Genomic DNA, 22,544 nt, shown 5'->3' with positions numbered 1-22,544 from the left:
CTGGTCATCTTTGCCTATGCCTTATAGGCCACTAGCAATAAGGTGATCAAGCATGAGTTCCAATCAGGCCCTCCTTTGGCAAGGAGACAAACAAGATCATTAGCACACAAGCTACTTGAAATATTGCCAAAGCTAAAGATCATTGGAAAGGCCCAAAATAGAGGATCCTTAGCCAGCTGAGACATCTCTTACCATAAAAGCTACTATAAAAGTCAATGGCTAGCCCCATCAACTCCTCCGGGTAGGATCTACAACTCCTATGTTGGGAATAAAGGGTCACCGTGCCTTTTAGGGTGTTTGGGTGTGCACACACCCTTACACATGTGCCTTTTACGGTGTTTGGGTGTGCACGCACCGTTACACATACACTCTGTCTCGATTCTTGTGCACTTGATAACGAACTAGTATCAGAGTGCAAGGAGTGCACGCTTATCGAGGTACGTCAAGCGTGAGGTGACGGCAGCACTCATCAGGCAGTCACCAACGTTCAGCAAGCGACGCTAGAGGCAGGTCAACCTGACCAAGTGGGTGGGCCTGGAGAGCAGGCGGCGGACTGCACGATCAGGTGGCACATTGGACGGGCCAAGCGACGGACTCTGAGCAGGCAACTCCCTAACACAGGCAATCGGCACGCAGATTCAAGCCAACACAGGTGACAACCAAGCGAGTGGGTGACAAGCGCGACAAACTAGTGCAGGCGACGCCCGACGGGCTGCAACCAAGCGAGCGGCAACAGGTCAACACTGTCAACGGCGCCTCCAATTCAGCAAATATTTGTCATTTTTTAAAATTATTTTTTGCAATTCTTTCCCTTTCCACTGACAGGCATTCCCATGTCCATGCACAACCTGAAAATTTGGGGCTTTTCTCGGATTTGGGAATTCCGATGTAGAACAAGACAGACAGTCTGACTCAAATTTTGCAAAATCAGTGCACATTTGCCAAGGAAATTTTGGGGCTTTTCACATTTTGGTTTTTTTCAATTTCACTGAAATTTGTGCACACTTGACTTGAGAAAATTGGGGATTTTGAAGAATTCCATCAATTTGTGCAATAATTTCCTAGTGTATGCACTTGGGTACATGTATGGATGCAATTTGGGTGGATTTGCCTTTGAAAATTTGGGGCTTTTGACCGCAATCATCAAATTTGTACCCAAGAATGCATTTGGAGCAGAAATTGAGCTGTTGATGAGCTAGGGTTGCACAAGGTAGGGTGGAGCCAATCAGGAAGCTATACCAAGGAAGGGGAGTGACCCATGACTTGTTCAAAGACCGTGGTTTCCTCCAATTACTTCTTTGCGGTGCAGACCATTTGGAGCTGTTCCTTGGAGAGAAGGACAAGCGAGGAGTATGATTGGCGCACATCCATAGGTTGCACCTGTGTCAAACTAGAGGTTGCGATTGCACACGTCCCTTAAGACCTATAGAGCGAACTGCGTACTGACCTGGACTGGGGGTCGGGAGGATGCAGCCACAAAGAGAGGGGCCAGCAACAGAACCGGTTGACTGGGGAAGGGGCAGCTGAGCAGGTAGTATGGCAGCAGGCAGGACAGGCAGTGGTGGTAGGACATGAGGGAGGAGCAGCAATGGGGTGGCAAGTAATGGAGAGGAGGTGGCATGTAGGACCAGGGGTGGACCAGCAGGGTGTTAGCTGACAGCAGCAGCAGCAAGACCCCCAGAGTGTGACCACACAAGAAATAGCAGGAGAGGAAGCCTGGCAGACAACAAAGGCAACATGGCGGAAGGGGAAGACCAGCACAGGTGGCAGTAGCAGTGAGGCAGGAGGCAGCTCGTCTGTCTCTATTACCTTTAGCCTTGCAGTAAGAGATGCAGATGACTTGGATAGTCACATCCTAGGCAGCTTCAACTCTTGAAAGCTTCTTTTTATACATACACCCCAAAAGCATTCACTGCCAGCATACTATCTGCAGTATGGACAGGCCTTTACATCAAATCATCCTGAGTTGTGCACACTGCCTATACTAGTTGCAATCTAATAAAATTTTGCTGCACTGCTGCTACCCCAATTGCATTGCCAGCTAAGAAAGTAAATGCAGGCTTTCATAGGACTTACGAAGTTTATAATGCAAGTTTAACACAGCAAAAGATCTTGATAATCCTCAACTCTACTGGCTACAATGTGTAAGAAGTCCAAGATAAACATGTTTTTAATCATCACCTTGATCTAACTGTAGCCCAACACACATCAAAGTATGGTCTCTTGATTGAATTTTTCAAGCTTGAAATAAAGTCGAGCACATCACTTGCCACACATCTAAATTACATGGAAGGACTTCTAACCCAACTTGTAGGATTCAACATTAAAATGGAAGAAGATGTTTGCATTGGTGTTCTACTTAAAAGTTTGCCTCCTGAATAGAATAATGTATCAACAACTTACAAAATGGAGATTACTTCTAAACAGAAAGAAGATGTCCCTTAGTGTCATGAGTTGAAGCATCCATTCTTATACTGAATATACACACACTGTTATGTCTACATGAAGCATCAGTGTGGTTAAGGAAAAGCCAGAGCATCAACTCCATGAACCTTCTACATCTACTTGTGTCAAAAGGTCAACAGAAACAATATATACTTAAACAGGCAACTATCTCAGATCTTTACAACCACAATACCATGAAGCAAGACTACTTTTTATCTCTGAAGGTACAAACATAATCTCAATAAAAATGTGAGTCGCCCTGTGTCAGAGGGAAAATGAATTTACCACCCCAGCAGAAGCCAACTGCTCCAACTGACAAGAGACCTTTGCTCTTCAACACTTCCACTAGAGTTTTGGTATCTTCAATTACATCCATCTACAACATGACAATATTAATATTCTGGAGATTAAATGCAGAGGAAAAATGTTCCAACTACTCCTTTACTTACTGGTTGATGGTTATTGACCCAATCGTGAATACTTTTTTCTGGTGTAAAGAAGTCTTGGCTAAAGAAATCTGGAACAACTACAAAATACCCACTAGCTGCCACCTTGTCTGCAAGTTTCCTGAGTTGCATAAAGTGGGCAAATGTTTTGAGTCTTCAAGTAAAGAGATTTTAATGTGGGAAATGAAAATCTTAAGTGGCTACCTCTGAATTAATATCATCAGCAGCTTTGCAAAAACTTATCACCGTATGCCTACATTACATTTCATCTGTTTATACATCATTTGTTTACATGCTAAATTTCCTCATCAACTTCCAACTTAGTCCTTGTCTGTTTACACATCATGCTATCCACTTGATGCTGGTTGTGGCTGGCACACGCTCTTTTTTGTCAAACTACTATTCTATTGCATTGGCCTTCAAACTACTATTCTATTGTATTGGCCTATGTTACTGAGCAATTTCAACTAAGAACCATGTCAAGAACAGCAACACAGAGGGAAAGTGCATCTCAATTGCTGACAGCCAAAGCCCAAGCCAGCAGCAATCATACAGAGATTTTGTGTACACAACAATTGAAACGTCTGGTTAGCTCCAAAATGTTTAAAAGATGGGGTCTGGATGTGATTGGTCCTATGCCCACAACTAGCAATGGCAAGTTATAAATTTTCAGTGCAGTAGAGTACATGTCCAAGTGGCCAGAGGCTACAGCTACCAGAGCTGCAGGAGAGAGGTGAAAGTTTGCAGATTTGGAGTGCCAACGGAAATCATCAAAGATTTGGGAGGAGGATTCAAAGGCAAGATCCTTCAGAGACTAATATTTATGCTGGAGATAGAGTGCAGGTATGCTACCTCTTATCATCTCTATTGCAATGTTTTGGTGGAGGATTTCAATAGTCAACCGCAAATGTCTTCGTTTAAGTTGGTGAATTGAATCTCAAGAGAGCTTTGTGGTCATGCAGAGGGTTGGAGAAACCAGCCAATGTTTATGGCCCTTTCACATTGTCTGTAGAGAACAGTACGTATTGAACATCATGAAGCCAGCATTGGAGTTCATTCTGAAGCACAATGTAGCTTAGGATAAGCAGGAGAGAGAAGTTGCAGAGACTCCATACCTCTTATCAGACAAAGAACATGCAGTGGATCTATATGCTCAGCAAGCTGTGAGCAGAGAAGAGAATATCAACAAAGGGAGAAAGCCAAATGAGATCTCCATAGGAATGCTGGTTGTCTCACAAGCAAGCAACAATGAAGTTGCAAATTTCTTGCCTTGAGCTACTACAGCGAGTACATGGTCTTTAGTAATTGAGCACGGATCTTGAGGTGGCTGTGGAAACCCTAATTTGCTGCTGTAAATTAGAGTTTCAGCAGCAATTTCTCCAATCGCTATTCACCCAAAGCTAGAAATGGCTGACTATTGAGGAAATGTTAAGAGGATGGAAGACAAAATTAGCTAAAAGGAATATCTTTTGAATAGTAGCTCTGATTGTAATTCTAATGGCACCAACAGCTTCAAAAGGGGGGTAAAACTATAGTGCAACTACGGAATGTTGAGCTAAAATAAGCATTACATGCTGAATTAGCATCTTGAACAGCCCCAAAGATTCTTAATTAATGAAATCCCTAAAACAAGATGCAATTCGAGGGAGTTTAAAACAGGGAGAGGTTCGAGGTCCCAAAACTTTCCATAAATAGGTAGCCTGCCCTCCATTTAGCTCAATCTCGTTTTGCAAGTTTCAGGCCTTCTAGCTTCATTGCCCACACCCCGTTCATGTAGGACATCTCAACCAAGGCTGCTCAACCTTGTTTACATCCATCCAAGACCTATTTCCAGCCTTCATCGCGCAGTCCACACCACCAATAGCTGCTGTCCAAGCCCAATTGTTGCTGCTGTCTATCTATCTACTGCTGCCAGCTGCCATGTGGCATTCCACTACTGTGTTTGTACCTACTAGCTATCACCATACCCTAGGTAAATGCAGGAGTCTGCCTTTGCTGCTGCAGGCTCCCATGTCATCAGCTGACCACTATGTTGTCTTTTTTCTCTCTCCTCTACATGTCCAACATTGCTCCACCAGCACATCATTTGCTACATGTCCAACATTGATCCACCAGTGCATCGTTTGCTACGTTTGCTACTATCTGACATCTTGGAGCTGCCTTGTTGCGTTTCAAGATCCGTCAAGAGTATGCCACACTCTCCTACTATGAGTATTGTATATTAAGTATTCATTTATTCATTTAGATCTTCATTGTGCTCATTGTCTCTAAGTCACACTAACCCTAACAGTGTTCTATTGAGTTTATGCTTTGTTGTACGCTTTCATTTATGTTTCTCCATTTTTCTTCACATGGTATCAAAGCAAGGTTCTCTTCCACGAAACCTCGGCATTTGATCTAAAAGCCCTTCACAAGAAGCAAGAACAACAAAAGGGCAAGATAACGTCAAACACATCTTCACCACATCATCATGATGCTCTTGATCCTAGCACATTGAGACACGAAGTGGGCCCTAGCTTGCTCCTCCAATGTTCAACATGGCAAAATAGTCTTCAAACTACCATGGAGTCCATAGACCATACAAGATCTCACAAGCCAAATACGATCTCATACTCATGTATCGAGCTCAACAACAGATTGAATGTAATTTTGAGTTTTCCCTTTAGATTCAGTGCACTAATCTAATGATTTTGTAGGAAGGACAGAAGCTCCACAAAGGACTTGTTGCCATCTTGACATGAAAACTAGCATGGAGTATGAACCATTTTCCTCTCTACCACCATCATCTTCATCTCTACCTATTTCATCTTTTCCATACGCATCTCCACCTTTATTCACTCCTATGTCAAGTATGCAAATCAATAATTCTCAATCTTGTGAATTTACTTCCTCTTTTCCGCAAGATATTGATGATGCTCAAGATGAACGGACTCTTCATACCAATTATTGGTTCATAAGAAGCCCTAGTGAGGATGGATTTTCCCATTGGAACTGAAAAAAAGATGAGCAAAACTTGCAAGAATCTTTGGAAAGTGCTCATCTTAGGGTCAATTTGATATTGGTAAATCATCTTTTTCTTCATTTGCATTTAATGGATAAAAGAAACTTAACTCATTTTCCACTAATACACAAATGACAAATACATTTAATCTCCAACCGATACCACCCACTATTTCCATTGTGCCTTCCTTTCAGCCTCCGTTAAGTGCACCTTTCATGTCTTCACACCTCACACCAAGGGATACTTCACCCTTAGGCATGCCTTTTAGGACCTTGTCTTTTCCTCAACTAGGTGGTGTTTCCATGATGGATGTTCATCCTCCCATCCACACACTTTCGGGTTTTCACGACTTGGGAATGTCATCCGGCCATTACTAAGTGTAGATCCATTGATACCACAATTTGCCTCCATGGCATTACCTAGTGGGCCTTCTGGTCCTTTTGTTGTGCCCTATCCAACCATTGGATAGGGCTTAGAACACTTCAGTCTATTTCTACCTACCTGCTTCCTCCCCCTCCTACTTATCCCCCTCCCCCACCTTCTTATCCATCTTATTCCTCTTATGCTACACCTCATGGTTATTCCTTCTCATCAATCAAACATAGTTTAAATGACAAGACTCATTTTAACAAGTCAAACTTCACAAATTGGTCAAACCTAATGAGACATGTCCTTGACTCAGTGAACCCAACCTGATCCCGCAGTTGTTCTATACAAGGTTGTCCACTCATGGAAGGCTAGGAATGCTTCCACTATTATGAACCTAATGCAACATCTATTACCTGAATTTCATTCACAACTTAAACATTTTGACTTTGCATCTAAGCATTGGGCACACCTTATTCACCATTATGTGACTTGGGATAGGACCCATCACATCAATTTGGATCATGAACTTCAAAACTTTAAATTCACTAACATAGATAACTTGAAAGTAAAATTGGCTAAGTATCGACGCCTTCTTGCCGAGTTCTCTACCACGAGGACTCCTAAGTCCTCGGACGACCAAGTCACATTATTTCTAAACAAGCTACTAAGGAAATACTTCCATTTTGTGCAGCAAGTGATCTATGAATTTGAGTGTCAGCTTCTACGTTACACTTGGATGTTCAATCAGTTTCATAGTTTGACCTCTACAAAGGAGGCTCTTGTTGCTTCGTCTAAGAACCAGCAAGAAGAGAAGTGTAAACAAAATCAAACCTCCAATTAATTAAAATCAATACCAAAATCAAAATCAAAATCAAGAGAGTGAGACCCAAGGAAACTCCCAATCGTCTCTAAAACCCGGATGGCAGAATGTACCAAAGAATAATTGGTATTGTCAACATTGGCCACTTTAACAAGTGTCGATCAAAGGCAAGAGGCACAATACCAAAAGCTAAGACTTAGACCCCTATCCCTTAATCAAGTAACCCCCAACAAGGGAGATAGGGTGGTGGCAACCCTCAATAGGGGCAATGGCAAGGCCAAACCCACGCTACCACCAATCAGACACCACACTTAACAATGTTCTCAATGCCAAAGGGCTTGTTTGACTAGTCTACAGAGACCCACATCATCTTCGTAGGACAGTTCACATTTGTGACTTGCCTCCTGACGAGATGATTATAGAGGCCCACTCATCACAGCCGAGTACTGCAATTACTCCTTGGATTTTGGACAGTGGAGCTACTCATCAAATAATCCCCATCAAGGACATTTTCATTTCTCAAGCCCTTGCAGCCAAAAGAGTCCGAGTTGGAAACAACTCCTCAATCAAGATTCAAGCTCATGGTCATGTCAGTTTTGCCACTAACGAGGGCCCGTATTGCACTACACTAGATGTTATATACTATGTCCCCCAACTTGGGGTGAAGTTGTTACCTGTTAAGAAGCTTTGTTGTTCAAGTCTTCTTCAATGCAACGACAGTCGAGGTCCTTGACTCTCACATTGGTTTAGTAATTGCTCACAATGAGGCATAACCTTGTGGCTTATACCACATGACACAATTTCTTTCCGAGCTGACAACCAAGGGCTCTTAGTTCCACCACTTCCAAGGTTTAGCCCCTACACGGGGGCCCTGCGAGCACCGGGCATCTTTGGCATTTTTGCTTATGATCTTGGATACAACTCTCTTTTATGAGTTGTCGCATCAACAGATGGTTGATGGTCTTCCACACTTGAAGCTATCATGGGATATATGTAAAGCTTGTCAACTCCAAAACCAGTACCGTACCCCATTCCCTCAACAATCCACACATAGAGCTAAGGCTCCTCTTAGATTGATTCATGTTGATCCTTGTGGACCAACTTCCACTGTCACCTTAAACAACGCACTATGTTTCTCATTTATTGTGGATGATTATTCTAGATATACTTGGGTGTACTTTCTTAACCATAAGTCCAATCCCTTCACATATTTTTCTACGTGGGTGCCATTGGTGCATAACCAAACTGGTCATTGTATAGGATGTAGACTGAGTGACAGTGGGGGCAAGTTCAGCTCCCACGAGTTTTCCAAGTTTCTACAAGAGCATGTTATCTCATGCCAACTTACCTCTACCAAGTCCCCTTCACAAAATGGAGTCACAAAGAGTACGAACTAGACCATCATGTGCATGATATGCCCTATCCTATTCGCAACAGAGCTCCCTAAGCATCTTTGGGTAGCTGTTAATACCTTGATATACATTCTCAACTGATCCCCAACTACAGCTAAACCCTGACAAGACTCCATATGAGATATTTATTGGCTCTTGGCCTATAGTTTTCCACTTTAGAGGCTTTGGGAGTTGTGCTTACATGCACCCTTGATGATAAGATAGGCAAGCTCACTCCCCGAGTTGATCTCCTAATCTTTGTAGAATACTCCTCCGAAGTGAAAGCCTATTGTCTATTCAATTCTCCAACAAACAAGGTGATTGTTAGGAGAGACGTAGTGTTTGATGAGAGAGACATTGCACAATTTTCTACACCATATTTCGAGCCCTTTCCTCACATCATTCCCTTGGAGATAGTCCCTTCCGAGCCAGATGTACTACTTGCTCCTAACCCACCCACAGATTATTCAACTCCTAAGCCCCCTCTACGAGACCCGTTACCTCACTGGTACCAGCAAACCATGTGGGGTTCAAGGATCCTTCCACTAGATTCCAGTTCGGAGGGCCCTAGAAGATTTGCCTAGCTTGCACCTCAAGCATCATTTGTGTCGCTGTTTACAGTAGCTAATTACATAGTGTATTCTGAGTCGGATAGTTGACAAGGGCCTCAATGACAAGAGCCCATGGAGAAAGAGCTAAAGACTATTGACTTCAATGAGACTTGGATCTTGGTGGATCATCCAAGCTATAAGAAAATACTCAGGACAAAGGAGATTTTTAGGACTAAGCTAAAGCCTAAATGGACTTAAGACAAGTACAAGTACAAGGCTCGCCTTATGGTACAAGGTTTTAACAAAAGCAAGGTATTGACTATGAAGAGACCTTTACTCCTACTATGTGGTTGACATCATTTCATCTGTTGGTTACACTAGCTACTCACTATGGTTGGCCAATCTATCAAATGGACATCAAAAGTGCATTTCTAACTGATTATCTCGAGGAGGAAGTCTATCTAGAGTAGCTACTTGGATTTTCTTATACTGAATAGAAAGATAAAATCTTGCACTTGTAAAAAGCTCTTCACAGGCTAAAGCAAGCACCACTTTCTTGGTTCCAAAGGATGGATACATTCCTTAGAACTCACGGATATCATTCTACCCTTATGACCCGAACATATACGTATCACTTCAAAGGAAGTTAGCTATATCCTACTTTACATAGATGATTTACTTATTACTAGCTCAAACTCTACTGCCATAGCAAAAAATTAAGGATCAACTTTGTTCTATATTTGAGATGATCAATCTTAGTTTGTTATCTTACTTTTTAGGGATGGAGGTAGTTTGATATGGGGAAATTATTTTTGTGTCAGGGCAAAAATACGCTCTTCAGTTATTAGTGGACTACTATTGCACAAAGTAGACACAACTTCTGGCCACACCTCTTGATCCCACTGTCCATCTTTCTAAGAATACTCTAGGTCACACACACCTATAGATATGTGGTAGGAAAACTCATTTGGTTAATTCACAGTAGGCGAGATTTAGCTTGCTTAGTTTTCTTAGTCAATATTTCATTGCACCTAGGATATCACATTAGATTGCATGTCTTCGTGTTTTGAGATATTTGCGGTATACCGCTTGACTTATGGTTCTAGTTTATATTTGGAGGGATATACTAACTCTGATTGGGCTGGAAATCCTAAGACCCGGCGTTCCCTAGCGCCTATCTCTTTATCTTGGGTACAGCACCCATCTCTCGAGCCATCCGTAAGCTAGAAGAGACGGTCTCAACTTCCACGGCTCAGGCCTAGCATAGGACTCTCTTTGATGGTACCACGAAGGCCATCTACTTGAGGAGCTTATTGGTGGCACTTCAATTTATATGCAATTCTCCTACCATTGTCTACTACAACCACCAAAGTACCATTGCCCTTGCAGAAAATCCGATCATTACACCATGGGCGTGGCATATGGGGAATCCATTTTCACTTCACCAAGAGATCAGGTTGAGCTAGGCACCATTCGCCTAGAGTTTGTGCCTTCATCAAACAATTTTACAAACATATTGACTAAGGTAGTCAATAGGCCAAAGGCAGCAAGCAAGCAGGCAATAGGAGGTGACAATAGCAATAGATGGGATAATGGATTTGTCAATCTTTTATAATAAAACACTACAAAGATCATCCATCTTCTCTATGGGAGATGGGAGAGGCTGCAAGGTGGCTCTGACACAATAAGAAGCGGAGAGAGGCCTTCTTGCAAACATGGAACTCCGGCACCTTTTTTCACACAGCCGCTCATATGGTTTGGTATTATAGACCACCAGATTGATTGTTTACACACAACCATTGTATTTATGATATTCTTAGCTACTCTCTACAAGGTTCTTTGTACTTTGTATTCTACCTCAAGGGGATTTTCTATGAGATGTCATGAATATAATTTTTCTCTTCTTTGGAGAAAAAGGACTCGAGAGACAAGTAGGACAAACAACTTTAGGCCCCGAAGCCTTCACCACTCCAAACATCAAACTCTTAGGGTAAACTCTATATTGTGTTGTTTCGTTCTCTCACATACATGTATAAGGGTGCAAGCATGCATGTGAGGGTGACAAACAGTGTTAAAGCCTCAAAGCCTCCACTGTTTCTAATTGAGCTGCAACTTCAAATAAACTCTGTCTTCCTACATTTGCTCTCTACTTGGCTATATTTTATTACACCATTGTGTGATGCTGTGAGCTTACACCAAAGGCCTCACATCAAAACTGGATCACACATTAAATCTCATTGACCACAGGTGGTGAAAGGACTTGAGAAGCAATCAGCTCAAAAACAGTGTGGTTTCATTCATGGAGATGATTAAGGAAGAAGAAATTGAAAAAGCACTTCTGCTCCTGAAGAAAAAAGACAAAAATACCAAAACGAACTCATTACAATGATGCCAATAGAACCTATACCCTATGCGAAGTGTTATGCACCTAATGGCTAACCTTGATTAGGGACTTTCAGCCTGTCCCCCTAGCCAACCCATCCATAAATTAAGTGTAATCTATTTTTCCCTCAGTTACCCTACTCCATCTAACTTTGCCTAATTTCAAAAATTTAGACCCCAAAACAGACCACAGAAAATAACCATAGCCCACCCATCTATAAATTAAGTATAATCTGCTTTTCCCTGAGTTACCCTACTCCATCTAACTAGGCATAATTTCACAACTTTAGTCCATAAAACAAAACAGGCTGCAGAAAATAACTACCTAACCATATGGTGGGGGGTTGTATACAGGAGCTCTGCAGTGAGCATATCCATAGGTAGACAATTGGCTATAATTTGCATAAGGGTAGGCAACATATCTGCCATAAAAGTAGCTTATAATAGACTTCCCTACAAAGGGTCAAAGGGTTATGGTCTGCTAGTGGTAGAGGATATCAATGTTAAAACTTAGCTGCATGTCTCCAAGGAGGTTCCTTTAACAGCTTAGAAGAGAGTATGATGCATTTCTACTGAAATATTATCAGAATTCCTTAATGGTTTGTTTGCACTAACTTGGTGAGATTATACCAGTTAGAAGAGATCATTAACCTCAGGTTTCTGGCATGGAGAGAGCAGGCAAGTACAGTACATAGTTGAGGTGCGTTCCCACTGTAGAATGTCATGTCCTATCAGAGCTTCCCTCGGCAAAAAGGGAAGCTAGCACGCATTAGGTGTTCATACAAACATCTATTTTCTCAATCCCAAAAAAGCAAAAGTTTATTAAAACCACTTTGAAAGCCTCTTCCCAAATTGTACCAGCTCCCAGAATGCCCTTTCCAATTTATGCAAGCCATTTTATAACTTACAAGTTATTTGAAGAATGCAAACCTGCACAATCTCAAGGAACAACATTGTGTGCTTCTTCTCAAAAATCCAAGATTGCAATCATCTCTCAAGCATGTAAACATTTCTGAACTTTTGCAAAGAATCATAACGATGTCCAAAAACAGATCTTTTCAGCACGTAACTGCCCACATTTTCAAGAAAATTCATAGCACATAATAAAACTTCCTACACAATTAGATTTGAAAAACGTGTATTACCTCAATACAAATATTTTACTCTCCTGAACAAGGTTAAAATGGGTAAAAAACACACCTGACGAGAGGAGTTGCAAAACCTTCACAAAGCAAACAAACAAGACAGGGAAATCTAGGTTAATTTTGGCATGTGGAAAGTAAAAAGCTTCTGAGGAATTCAAAAACTCACAAATGAGAACTATGAGTCCTCTAATATAACTATTGACTTGCTATTTTCAAGAGACATCGTCAAAAACATTATATAATTATTGTTGAAAACTATTCTTTTCAAGAAAAGAGACTTGTATTAATTCGCACCTCAGTTGAACTACACCCATGTAAAATATACAATACAAGCATGTGCAGGACATGAATGAATTCTACCTATGAAAAAGGTTTGCTCTCTTCAATGCGGAAGGTAATTCACTTCACATGGAAAGTAAACATTGGGGCAAAGCTTGCGATCCTCCTTTGGCCATTGTTGCACTGAGAAAGACTGGCAATGAGAGTCATTTCATAGTGATCAATGTTCTTCTCCCTAAGGCATAATTATGACATTTCCCTAAGCTCAAAGTATGTATGCCATGAGTCCTACCATAGGCCTCTTAGGAACTTGATTTGGATTATGCTTGAGACCTTTTCAGCTGGTTCCTCTTCGATAATTGAGGATAGTTTGCATGACTGCAGCATTTTATAGGATGGAACAAACTTTTTTCTTCATCATATGACAGCCAAAAGAATGTATATTATTCTGCAGCTTGAGCCTTCAATATTTTGAACATGCCAATTCCCTTTGGCATCATATAGGTCCTCTTGTTAAATGGCATTGAAGAGTTTCTAAACTTGAGCCAAAATTGCTACTTAAGGAGAGACTTTTCCTCTAGAGATGTATGCTTGGTTTTACTTCCTTTGGGTTCTATGCCCACCATCAGAAGTATTGCTCCTACTAATTATCACAGATGTGGTGCTTTACATGAAACATCTCCAAACATTATTTCAACATCTTCCCAAGAGCTTATTCAACCGGTATCTTCTTCTCTCAGAATCTATTTTCCTTCTTTTGGATTTGGCAAGTTTTTCTAGCTCTTTAAATCTTTCTCAATCAGGTTGAAGCCTTACACTAGTTTTCTTTTGTGTATGCACTTCCAGACAAACTGGACAATGGGAGCTCTAGCTCCTTTTGAGTCTAATATTTTCAAAGGCTATACTTACTTTAGAAGATCTCTGCACCATCACTTTTGGGTCACTAATGGATGGGATAGACCTTAGTGTGATCTTTCTCATGAGGTGAGAAATACATGAAAAATGTAAGGTTCCACTTAAATCAAGGCATTCCTTGTGCAGATGTTTGGTAGGTGTGCTACCCTCTTGGCCACTTCTTACAGGGAGAGTGAAACCAACCTTTCTCCTCAGATAGGATGGTACTAAATTGATTCAACACTAATTACAGCAAGTAATTAATTCACATAAATCGAACACACTTTACCACTTTAATATTGGATGATGGATAGCCTATTGGCCCCAAAAAGGGTGCCCCTTGCGGTATTTCTTTAGCGTTTATTGCAAACGGATGGAGTACAACTAAAATTCTCTAATCCCCTCCGCTAATCGAAGTGCCTCTTGCTGTCAAAAATGACCAACGCCCCTTCAAACCAATTTGCCCCTTGTTTTGCTTGGGGAGCTGTGTGAATAAATACCCTAATGTAAAAACATAAATGAAAGCATATGACAAAGAATAAACTCAACTGAACACAAGGTTAGGGTAATTTAGAGACAATGAACAATAGAAATCTGAATGAATAACTAAATATTGAATATACAATGCTCATGCAGCAAACAAACTGTGCAAGGAATGAAAACTGTCCCCGAATTCTCATGTCTCGAGGATTGAGGCAAAGGTGATGAGTAGAAGAGTGTGTTGTACTCCTTATGGATCCAAATGCAGCAAGGCAGCCTTGAGGGTTAGACACCAGCAAATGCAACAGAGGATGTTGGATTTGGTAGTCGGTAAGCACTAAGGAGAGAGAATATGAGCAAACACAACCTTCATACACTAAGGCAGCGGCTACAAAGTGAAAATGCTGAAATAGATAGAGTCCTCCAAGCCAAGCAATAGCAAAATCATCAAAGTGCAAGGGTGTAGATGATCGCTAGCTGCATAGTGCTTGAGATGCATTCACCAAGGGTGGAACAAGCCGCCAAGTTGCAAATGCAGCTGCAATGGAACTGGATTAGCAAGGCGATGGCTAGGAGAGAAATCAGTGAGGTGGAGACTCGAAACGCGCACCAGATGGTAACAATTAGCAAGAGACAGCTTTAGTTGAGATGTCCTTCACAAACTGGCTATAGGCAACAAAGCTATAATACCTAAAACCTACAAAAACAAGATTTGGTTGAATGGAGAGCAACCTACCTATCTATGGAGAGTTTTTGGAACTCGTACTTCACCTCGTTTTAAACTCTCTTGAATCGTGCACCATTTCAAGGTTTTTATTAATTAAGCATTTCTAGCATTATGTAAGAGACTAATTCAACATGTAATGCTTATTTTAGCTTAACATCCCCTCTTAGGTCCAAAAACTACGCTAGAAAAAAAGAATAACCCAAGCTTTTTTGTGTGTGTGTTTTTTACTGCAAGGCATCCCATCCCAAAGCAACCAAAGCATTGGACAAAAGGTGCATGGTGGCTGCCCAATGGCCAACTAAGATTACAAAGGCAATGGTTATCTTATCAAGCAAGTCTAAGTAGTCACCCCAAAGAGACCAGCGCATCGAGCAAAGGCTGCGCATCAGCTATCCAATGACCTACCAAGTCCTACAAAGGCGGATAGAACCACAGTGAACTTTTTTTCCTTTTGGTTTGATAAGTATTTGTTTCAAAAGTGTGGGTTGCAGTCGATTAAGTAACGAACAGGAAACTAGTGTTCACACCCAAAGGCCTTCACAAAATAAGTAAGCTATCCCTATCACTATAGGGTGTCAATAACAAAGCAAGAGGCTCAGGGTGTGTGAAGTAAATATGGTAAGTATATGGAGAAGCAAAAAAATATGCAGAAAACAAGCTAGTGAAGCTAAGCAAGCAAGGGAGACTACCATGTGCAATGCTACAAATATGGTAAATCCAAAGTTGACCACCCCAAAAGATCGAAAAGAGATAAATGCGCACAGATGTATATTTATAAGAATAGAATACCAATACATGGGAGTTATGCAAGAGGCAATGTAAGTATGATCATGCTCATGCAAAATCCTATGCAACAATTCCACTTGGATAGTGACATTACAAGGAAATTGTTCACTTGCCTAAGTGCCCTTTTACAATCGTATCATCCTGATGATATAAAAAAAGATACAAAGTACAATATACATAATGTCTAAAAAAGAAATGGTAAATGACATCCTATCACCATTAAAAAAATAAAGCCGCCCTCTCTCAAACCGGAAGGAAAAACTGAAGGGAATTACCCTCCCTATCAATCTAAAGTAGTAGGGAAGGGTGTACACAAGCCCATCCTAAGTACCAAATTCTGAAGCACCAGGCCTTGGTCAATATGTCTGAAAATTTGTCTAATGGAGACACAAACTCAGGGTGAATGGTGCCTAGCTCAACATGCTCTCTGATGAAGTAAAACTAGGACCCCATATAACACATCCGTGGTGTAATGATTGGATTGTCCGCAAGGGCAATGGCACTCTAGATGTCGTAGTAAATAATAATAGAAGAGTTGCATGGAACTAAAGTGCTACCAATGAGCTCCTCAAGTAGATAGCCTCTGTGGTACCATCAAAGAGATCAGCCTCCGCCGTAGAAGCCACCACCATCTCCTACTTACAATTAGCCTAAGAGATGGATTCCATACCCAAGGTAAAGAGTTAACTGCCATTGAAACACGAGTGTCAGGATCTCCTACCCAATCAGAGTCGGTATACCCATGCAAATAAAAACCAAAACCATAAGTCAAGCTATAAAAAGAAGTACACTACAAATATCTCAAAACACAAAGACATGCAACCTAATGTGACATCCTAAGTGCAATGAAATACTCACTAAGCAAACTAATTGAGTAAGCTAAATCTGGTCTAGTATGGATCAAATAAAGGTGTTTCCCTGCCACAAATCTATAGGTGTGCTCATTGAAGAGCTTAACAAAAATCTTGTAACATCCTATCAAGCCCAATGGACTTCCTTATCTGTCGTTGGGGTTGCCCATCCTTGTACACCTTTGGCCTTGGAAAGGTTTGCCGCAATCTCTTTGTCAGAGACTATAAATCCAAGATACTCAATTTGCCTTTTAAAGAAGGCATATTTCTTCTTTTTGGCATATACTCATTTTACAGCATTGAGTGGTCTTAATATATGGTACACTGCTCATTTTGTTTTTAATAGTACAATATGTCCCAATTCAATGGGTCTTCAAATCAATGTTATTTAGTGTAGGAGTAAACTTTCAAACGCTTGCTCATGTTCAAGCTCCAAAGGAATTGCTAGCCATGGACATGCTCATGTATCTTGAAGGGTATTCTTAGAAAGATGGACACAAGATGTGTCAGATTCATACAATACTAGTCCACAAATTGAAGAGCATACTTCTGCTCTAACACAAAAATACTTCTTTGAGATTGAACTATCTCCATCCCCAAAAAGTAAGATAACAAACGAAGGTCGATCATCTCAAATGTAGAACAAAGCTTAGCCTTAATTTCTGCCATGGCAATAGAGTCTGAGCCAATGATAAGCAAATTTTCTATGTATAGCAAGATATAGCTAACTTCTTCTGAAGTGATACGTATATATAAGTTCAAGTCATAAGGGATAGAATGGTATCCCTGAGTTCTAAGGAATGTATTCATTCTGTAGGACAAAGATCACAGTGCTTGCTTCACTCGGTAAAGAGATTTCTGCAAGCACAAGACCTCATCTTTTCAATCAGCATAAGAAAATCTAGGGGGCTACTCCACATAGACTTCCTACTCTAGATAAGCATTCAAAAATGCACTTTTAACGTCCATCTAATAGATTGGCAAAAAACTCCCCCGTCACATTCGCTACACTCCAACCCCCCGCCTCTGTCCCGCTACTCGCCTATCCGCCTCCACCCCTGATTGACCCCTCTCCCCTGCTTGCCGCCCCCTACATGACCCTACTCGTCGCCACCTCCACCCCTGTCCGACACCGCCCCTCTGCGACCTCCCACAGCGCCGCCCCGCCCCTACTCAACACCTCCGCCCCCACCTGCTTGCCCACGCCACCTACTCGCCCCCGCTTGGAAACCCCCCTCCCCCCGCCTAATCTCGCCCAAGCCTTCCTCCCCCCTGGCCGCCAAGCCCCCCCATCCGCACGATACCCCCCACCTATTCCGCCTTGAGGCCTGGCCAAGCAAACATACCACCTGTTTCGAAAACAGTAACTTCCCTCCCCCCTCCCTCCAGTTGCTTCCTCCCTCTGTAGCAACTCCCCCCTCTGATCGCACAGCAGCGTGATAGGTAGCTTCCTAACAGGTACACGCAATGGAAACCTTTGTCAAACGCCGGTACATTCTGCGAGTGCCCTCAGTCAAACACCTTGCGCATCATCCTCTCTGAGGAACGGCTCTTAGCCATCCGGACCATAGAGCTAGAGTTGAAAGAAACGGTGATTTTTGGTCAAGTCGTTGGACACTCCCCATCAAGGACCCAGCTACGGGATTGCCTTCACTCCACGCTGCACATTGGCACAGTGCAAATCGTGGAGGCAATCCTCATGGGCCAAGGGATCTTCATGGTTTGACTCACCTCTGCGGACGTAGCTCGTGAGTTAGTGGAGAGCTCACCCTATGCCTCCACAAAGGGGGTCATCTACATGGTTCCCTAGTATAGCAGCTTCACAGTGGAGACATTTGCGCTCCATAACGGATTTCTTAGACATCCAGTCACCTTACTTTTCCCTGGATTGGCTGTAGAGTACCGCCAGTTAGTGGAGGACTTTGGATGACTCTTCAACACATTTCTTCCTACCTCCTTCGCGGATGCAATGACAACTGCAAGAGTCCCAAAGGTACGAGTGGTCGTGAAAGACACAAAGAGTATACCAAAGTTCCTGGAGATTGAGGCACGAGATCACTCCTTTAGGCAGCTGGTCATTGTCACTGGGCAACCAAGGCAATGCTTGCACTGCCACGACTTTGGGCATCAGGTAGCAGATTGCACACGCTTCGGAGCCAAGGCGGCTCCGTCGACAAGCCCACAGGTGGATGCTGACGGCTTCACACAAGTCCGAAGACAACAGAGAGGGAGATTACATCCACAATCGAGCATTGGTTGCTTCAAAGCACTTTTGTAGAAAGGAGCATCTCTGAAAGGACTACAAGAAGCTAACAACTTTTTTGAAGCAAAACGAAAAGAAGGGCAAGGACAACTCCGACTCTCCATTGTCCTCAAATTCCAAGTCAAATACCAGTCATGCAATGTGTTGAATCTAGGCTTGTAGGAATGCGCGCACACACAACTTAGAGAAGAAGAAGCTTAAGAGAGCACAACACAAAAGTGTATTGAGTATTATTAATAGAGAAGATTTTCAAAACTAAGAATTCCCTAAAGTGAATAGACACACACAAGGCTAGGGAAACAACCTAGAGAGGGAAAAAAAAAGGCCCCAACAATCCTAATTGTGTTCACACACATCACTACTGAAATATGGTAACGAGACCCCCCTGGAAGTGATGTAATGAACAAGAGCTCGCACTCATGTATAGGAAAGTGTCAAGCCCAATGGACTACAATTAATCCACAAAGGGAAGTAAGCCCAAAGCTTTGAGGAAAGCTTTAAATTTCTCAAAAGGACAAGCCTTTGTGGAAAGATCTACGAGGTTGTCCTATGTTGGCATGTAGCTTAAGCTAATCTCTCCTATACAATCTCTCCTTGACATAACGATAATGCACCTCAATGTGCTTAGTACATGCATGGGACAAAAACGCAAAAGAGGGAACAAGTAAAATCTGACAAATGAACAAATCTTGATTATGAATAAATGGAGATGATGGTACAAATATGATGTTAAAGGAGCACGAATGTCTAACAATCATTGACTCTCGTGGGGGCGGGCTGAGGGAGAGTACTAGAGAGCGACGAGGGCAAGTCAAGGATGAGAATGACTAAAAATCTCCAAAAGATTATGCAAAATCTGACCACAAACTGTAGAACAGCAAAACATGGATCAGCATGAAGGAGATGATAGCAAATATAGATGTTCCTAGCAACAACACAAATGAAGCTAATCCTCACCCACAGCTGAAAGCAAGTCACATATACTGGAAATCTAGTTGCCTACTATCACCCCTCTTCCCTCCATCAAGAGTGATGAGATGATTGTTGGTAGCCTTAAGGGTGACATCCTTCCTCCTTTGATGGGAAGACACTGAAAGCAATGGCAACAACTTTAGAGGCTTTCTCTTTAAGCCTTAGTAGGTTTGTTGGAATTGCAAAACCCCTCCCCCCAACCCACTAGATGATGCAGCTAGGAGTTGCTATCAAGGTTTTTTTTTTTTAATAAAGAGAAATTTGAGTGAAAGCTTACACACACAACCTAATGACCTTTGGTAAGCTTATAATTTGGAGGCTTTCTTCCCCTCAATTCCTTCCAAATACGAGTAAATTATCCCTCTTAATTTGATGTTGACAACTCCATGTGATTAATAGAAGAAGAGAACAAAGTTTATCTTGGAAAGAGAATTCACTCCTAACTTCAAGGAGAGAAGCTTGGATCCACAAGCCAACGTATAAGAGCATTGTCTACCAGGAGAGCATCCCCAAACAAACTAATAGCAACCAAGAATGCTGATGGGGTGGTGGTTGCATGGGCACAAGCACCAACTCTCTCTCTCCAATAGGGCCTACATTGGAATCTGCAAATGATGAGTCACTGAGTGAATGACTGTGGAGGAGGGAGCCAAATATATAAGCCAAAAATGAGCAAGTCGGCCAACAATAAATGTCAAAATTACAATAATCATGACACATAAAAAATGTTTAAAATAGACAATAATGCCCAGCCCAATACTACATATGCCCAGACTCACTCATGAGCTAACTAGATTACTAACACCCACTCTCAAATCATAGGTGACATGATACAATACAATGATACAAGGATAATGACTTATCATAGTCCATACAACAAAGACCATCACAATAGAACCATGGATACCTAAGCAATAGGTGATCAAGCCACCAGTAAGGTGTCTCGAAGAGAATCGAATGTTGATGTTGATCATACCACAACCAAAAAATAGAGAAGAATCATAGCACCTCTCTACACATGATATAGATTCCCTGCCTTTGGCCAAGACCGCCAAAGTATCCCCTCGTGTGAGGTTGAACTAGAAGCCAATACTACTCTCTATCTAATAACAACCCATCATAAACATAGAAGTCAATCCCAACTCCAAGATTTTAAAACCTACCAAACTTCAATCAATGCATCAAGGAAATCCCTTTTTGGAACCTGTGTACCTATATATCTGCATAGAAGAGGCTCACCTACCTCACCTTACCACCCTCACACTCCCTCTCTAGCATTGGAGAGAGAAAGTAGGAAAAATAGGGGCAACCAAGCCCTTTCCTCGATCTAAAGAAGATGACTCTTTCCATGCCTTGGCCTTTGCCTTGCCCGAAGGATATGAGTCAAAGTGGAAAAAGTAGGATGACTCAGCAAAGGAATCCATATCATGTGTCTTCTTCTTATTATTCTACCTTGAAACCACTAACTCTTTACAATCCTTACACAAATGTTTCTTTTTACCACAATGATAACACTAAGCCTTTGAGTTCTTCTTCCTACCACCCCTCTTGAAGCTACAAATGCCTCATTGGAGCCACCATACTAAGATGGAAGCCTTCTCTATAATTGCAAAGATACCTTATACTCAAGCGACATCAAGGACATATATAGAAAGCTCATTGGCATCAACGATGTTCAAGCTCGCGAAGCATTGGCTACACCATCAAACTCAAGAAGGAGCTTGTAGAGCACATTCCCCATAAGATGAACCTCTAGAAGGGCAAATTGCATGTGACAAAGCTAATCCTATACCTGTGTGACACGAAGCGAAAATGATTGGATAGTATCCTTCGGCTTGAACTTCATCTATTGAAGCTATCCATAGAGAGTAATTGCAAGCATAGTCAAGGGAGCCTCGTATAACATCTAAAGCTTCGCGCATATTGCTAAAGCTGTCCTCCAAGCGGTGACCACCAATAGAACCTCTTTAGAGATATATTGGAGAATAGCAGAATATGCACAAGCATCATCAGAACCCCATGTAAGCACAGCTTCCTCATGATTATCTTGGTCCCAATCATCAAAAAGAGGAGTGGGAGATTGAGGACGCTCAATAGCTCAAAAAAAAATGTATTGCAATTGCTTCTACACAAACCATGCTTTCATAACAACACTCCTGGTTATGTAATCAAGGCCATGAAGTTTATCATCATAGAACAACAGGGAGGAGCCATCTAGAGAGGATAGGAAGATAAGATAAGGAATAAAAAGAGAGGGGGAGGACAACCAAACACAGCACAAACTGCACGAAGTACAAGTTCACGCGCAATGTCGAAAGTAACTAATCACAAAATCTGAAAAAAAATAGAAGAATCAGCCAACCAAAGACAGACAAAGGCGAAAAAAAGTCACCCGATCTACATGAACACAAGATACTGCAAATGCAAATGCTGCAGATCAAAACACAGGCATACCAGCATTAAATGCAGTTGCCAGCATTAAAATAATGCAGAAAATTGAAAGTGTAGATAGCAACATGAAAAGACAAATAATCTAAGGCTGAAAATCCCAAGAAACTGATCACCCAACTGCAACTGAGAAAAGCAGATCAGCTCCAGAAAACTGAAGGCAAACTGCCCACAGCAGAAACAGCACCCAGAGCCCGAATATGGATGTCTAATAAGTGGGTGCCGCAATGGAAGCATAGAAGACTGCTGTAATAGATTGCACAACATGAGAAAATAGAAAACAAAAGAAAAAAA

The 22,544-nt window shown here is 41.8% G+C and overlaps 1 protein-coding gene across 1 annotated transcript in view; it reads right to left on the bottom strand.

The window, feature by feature from the left end:
• The window catches only part of LOC148021866 (endo-1,3;1,4-beta-D-glucanase-like), a 45,011-nt gene that overhangs the window by 20,910 nt on the left and 1,557 nt on the right, over positions 1-22,544 (bottom strand). Inside the window, exons 2-4 of the mRNA XM_087697386.1 lie at positions 12,606-12,627; positions 2,895-3,012; positions 2,731-2,821 (exon numbers count right to left, since the gene is read on the bottom strand). Of these exons, the coding sequence (XP_087553512.1) occupies positions 2,731-2,821; positions 2,895-3,012; positions 12,606-12,627 (231 nt within the window). The remainder of the gene's footprint in view (positions 1-2,730; positions 2,822-2,894; positions 3,013-12,605; positions 12,628-22,544) is intronic.

The sequence above is a fragment of the Lygodium microphyllum genome, chromosome 17 (assembly GCF_053477565.2).
Source record: "Lygodium microphyllum isolate KBCC chromosome 17, Lygodium_microphyllum_v1.1.10, whole genome shotgun sequence".
NCBI lineage: Eukaryota > Viridiplantae > Streptophyta > Polypodiopsida > Schizaeales > Lygodiaceae > Lygodium > Lygodium microphyllum.
The sequence above is the reverse complement of the archived record's forward strand: the minus strand, read 5'-3'. Positions and strand labels throughout refer to the sequence as shown.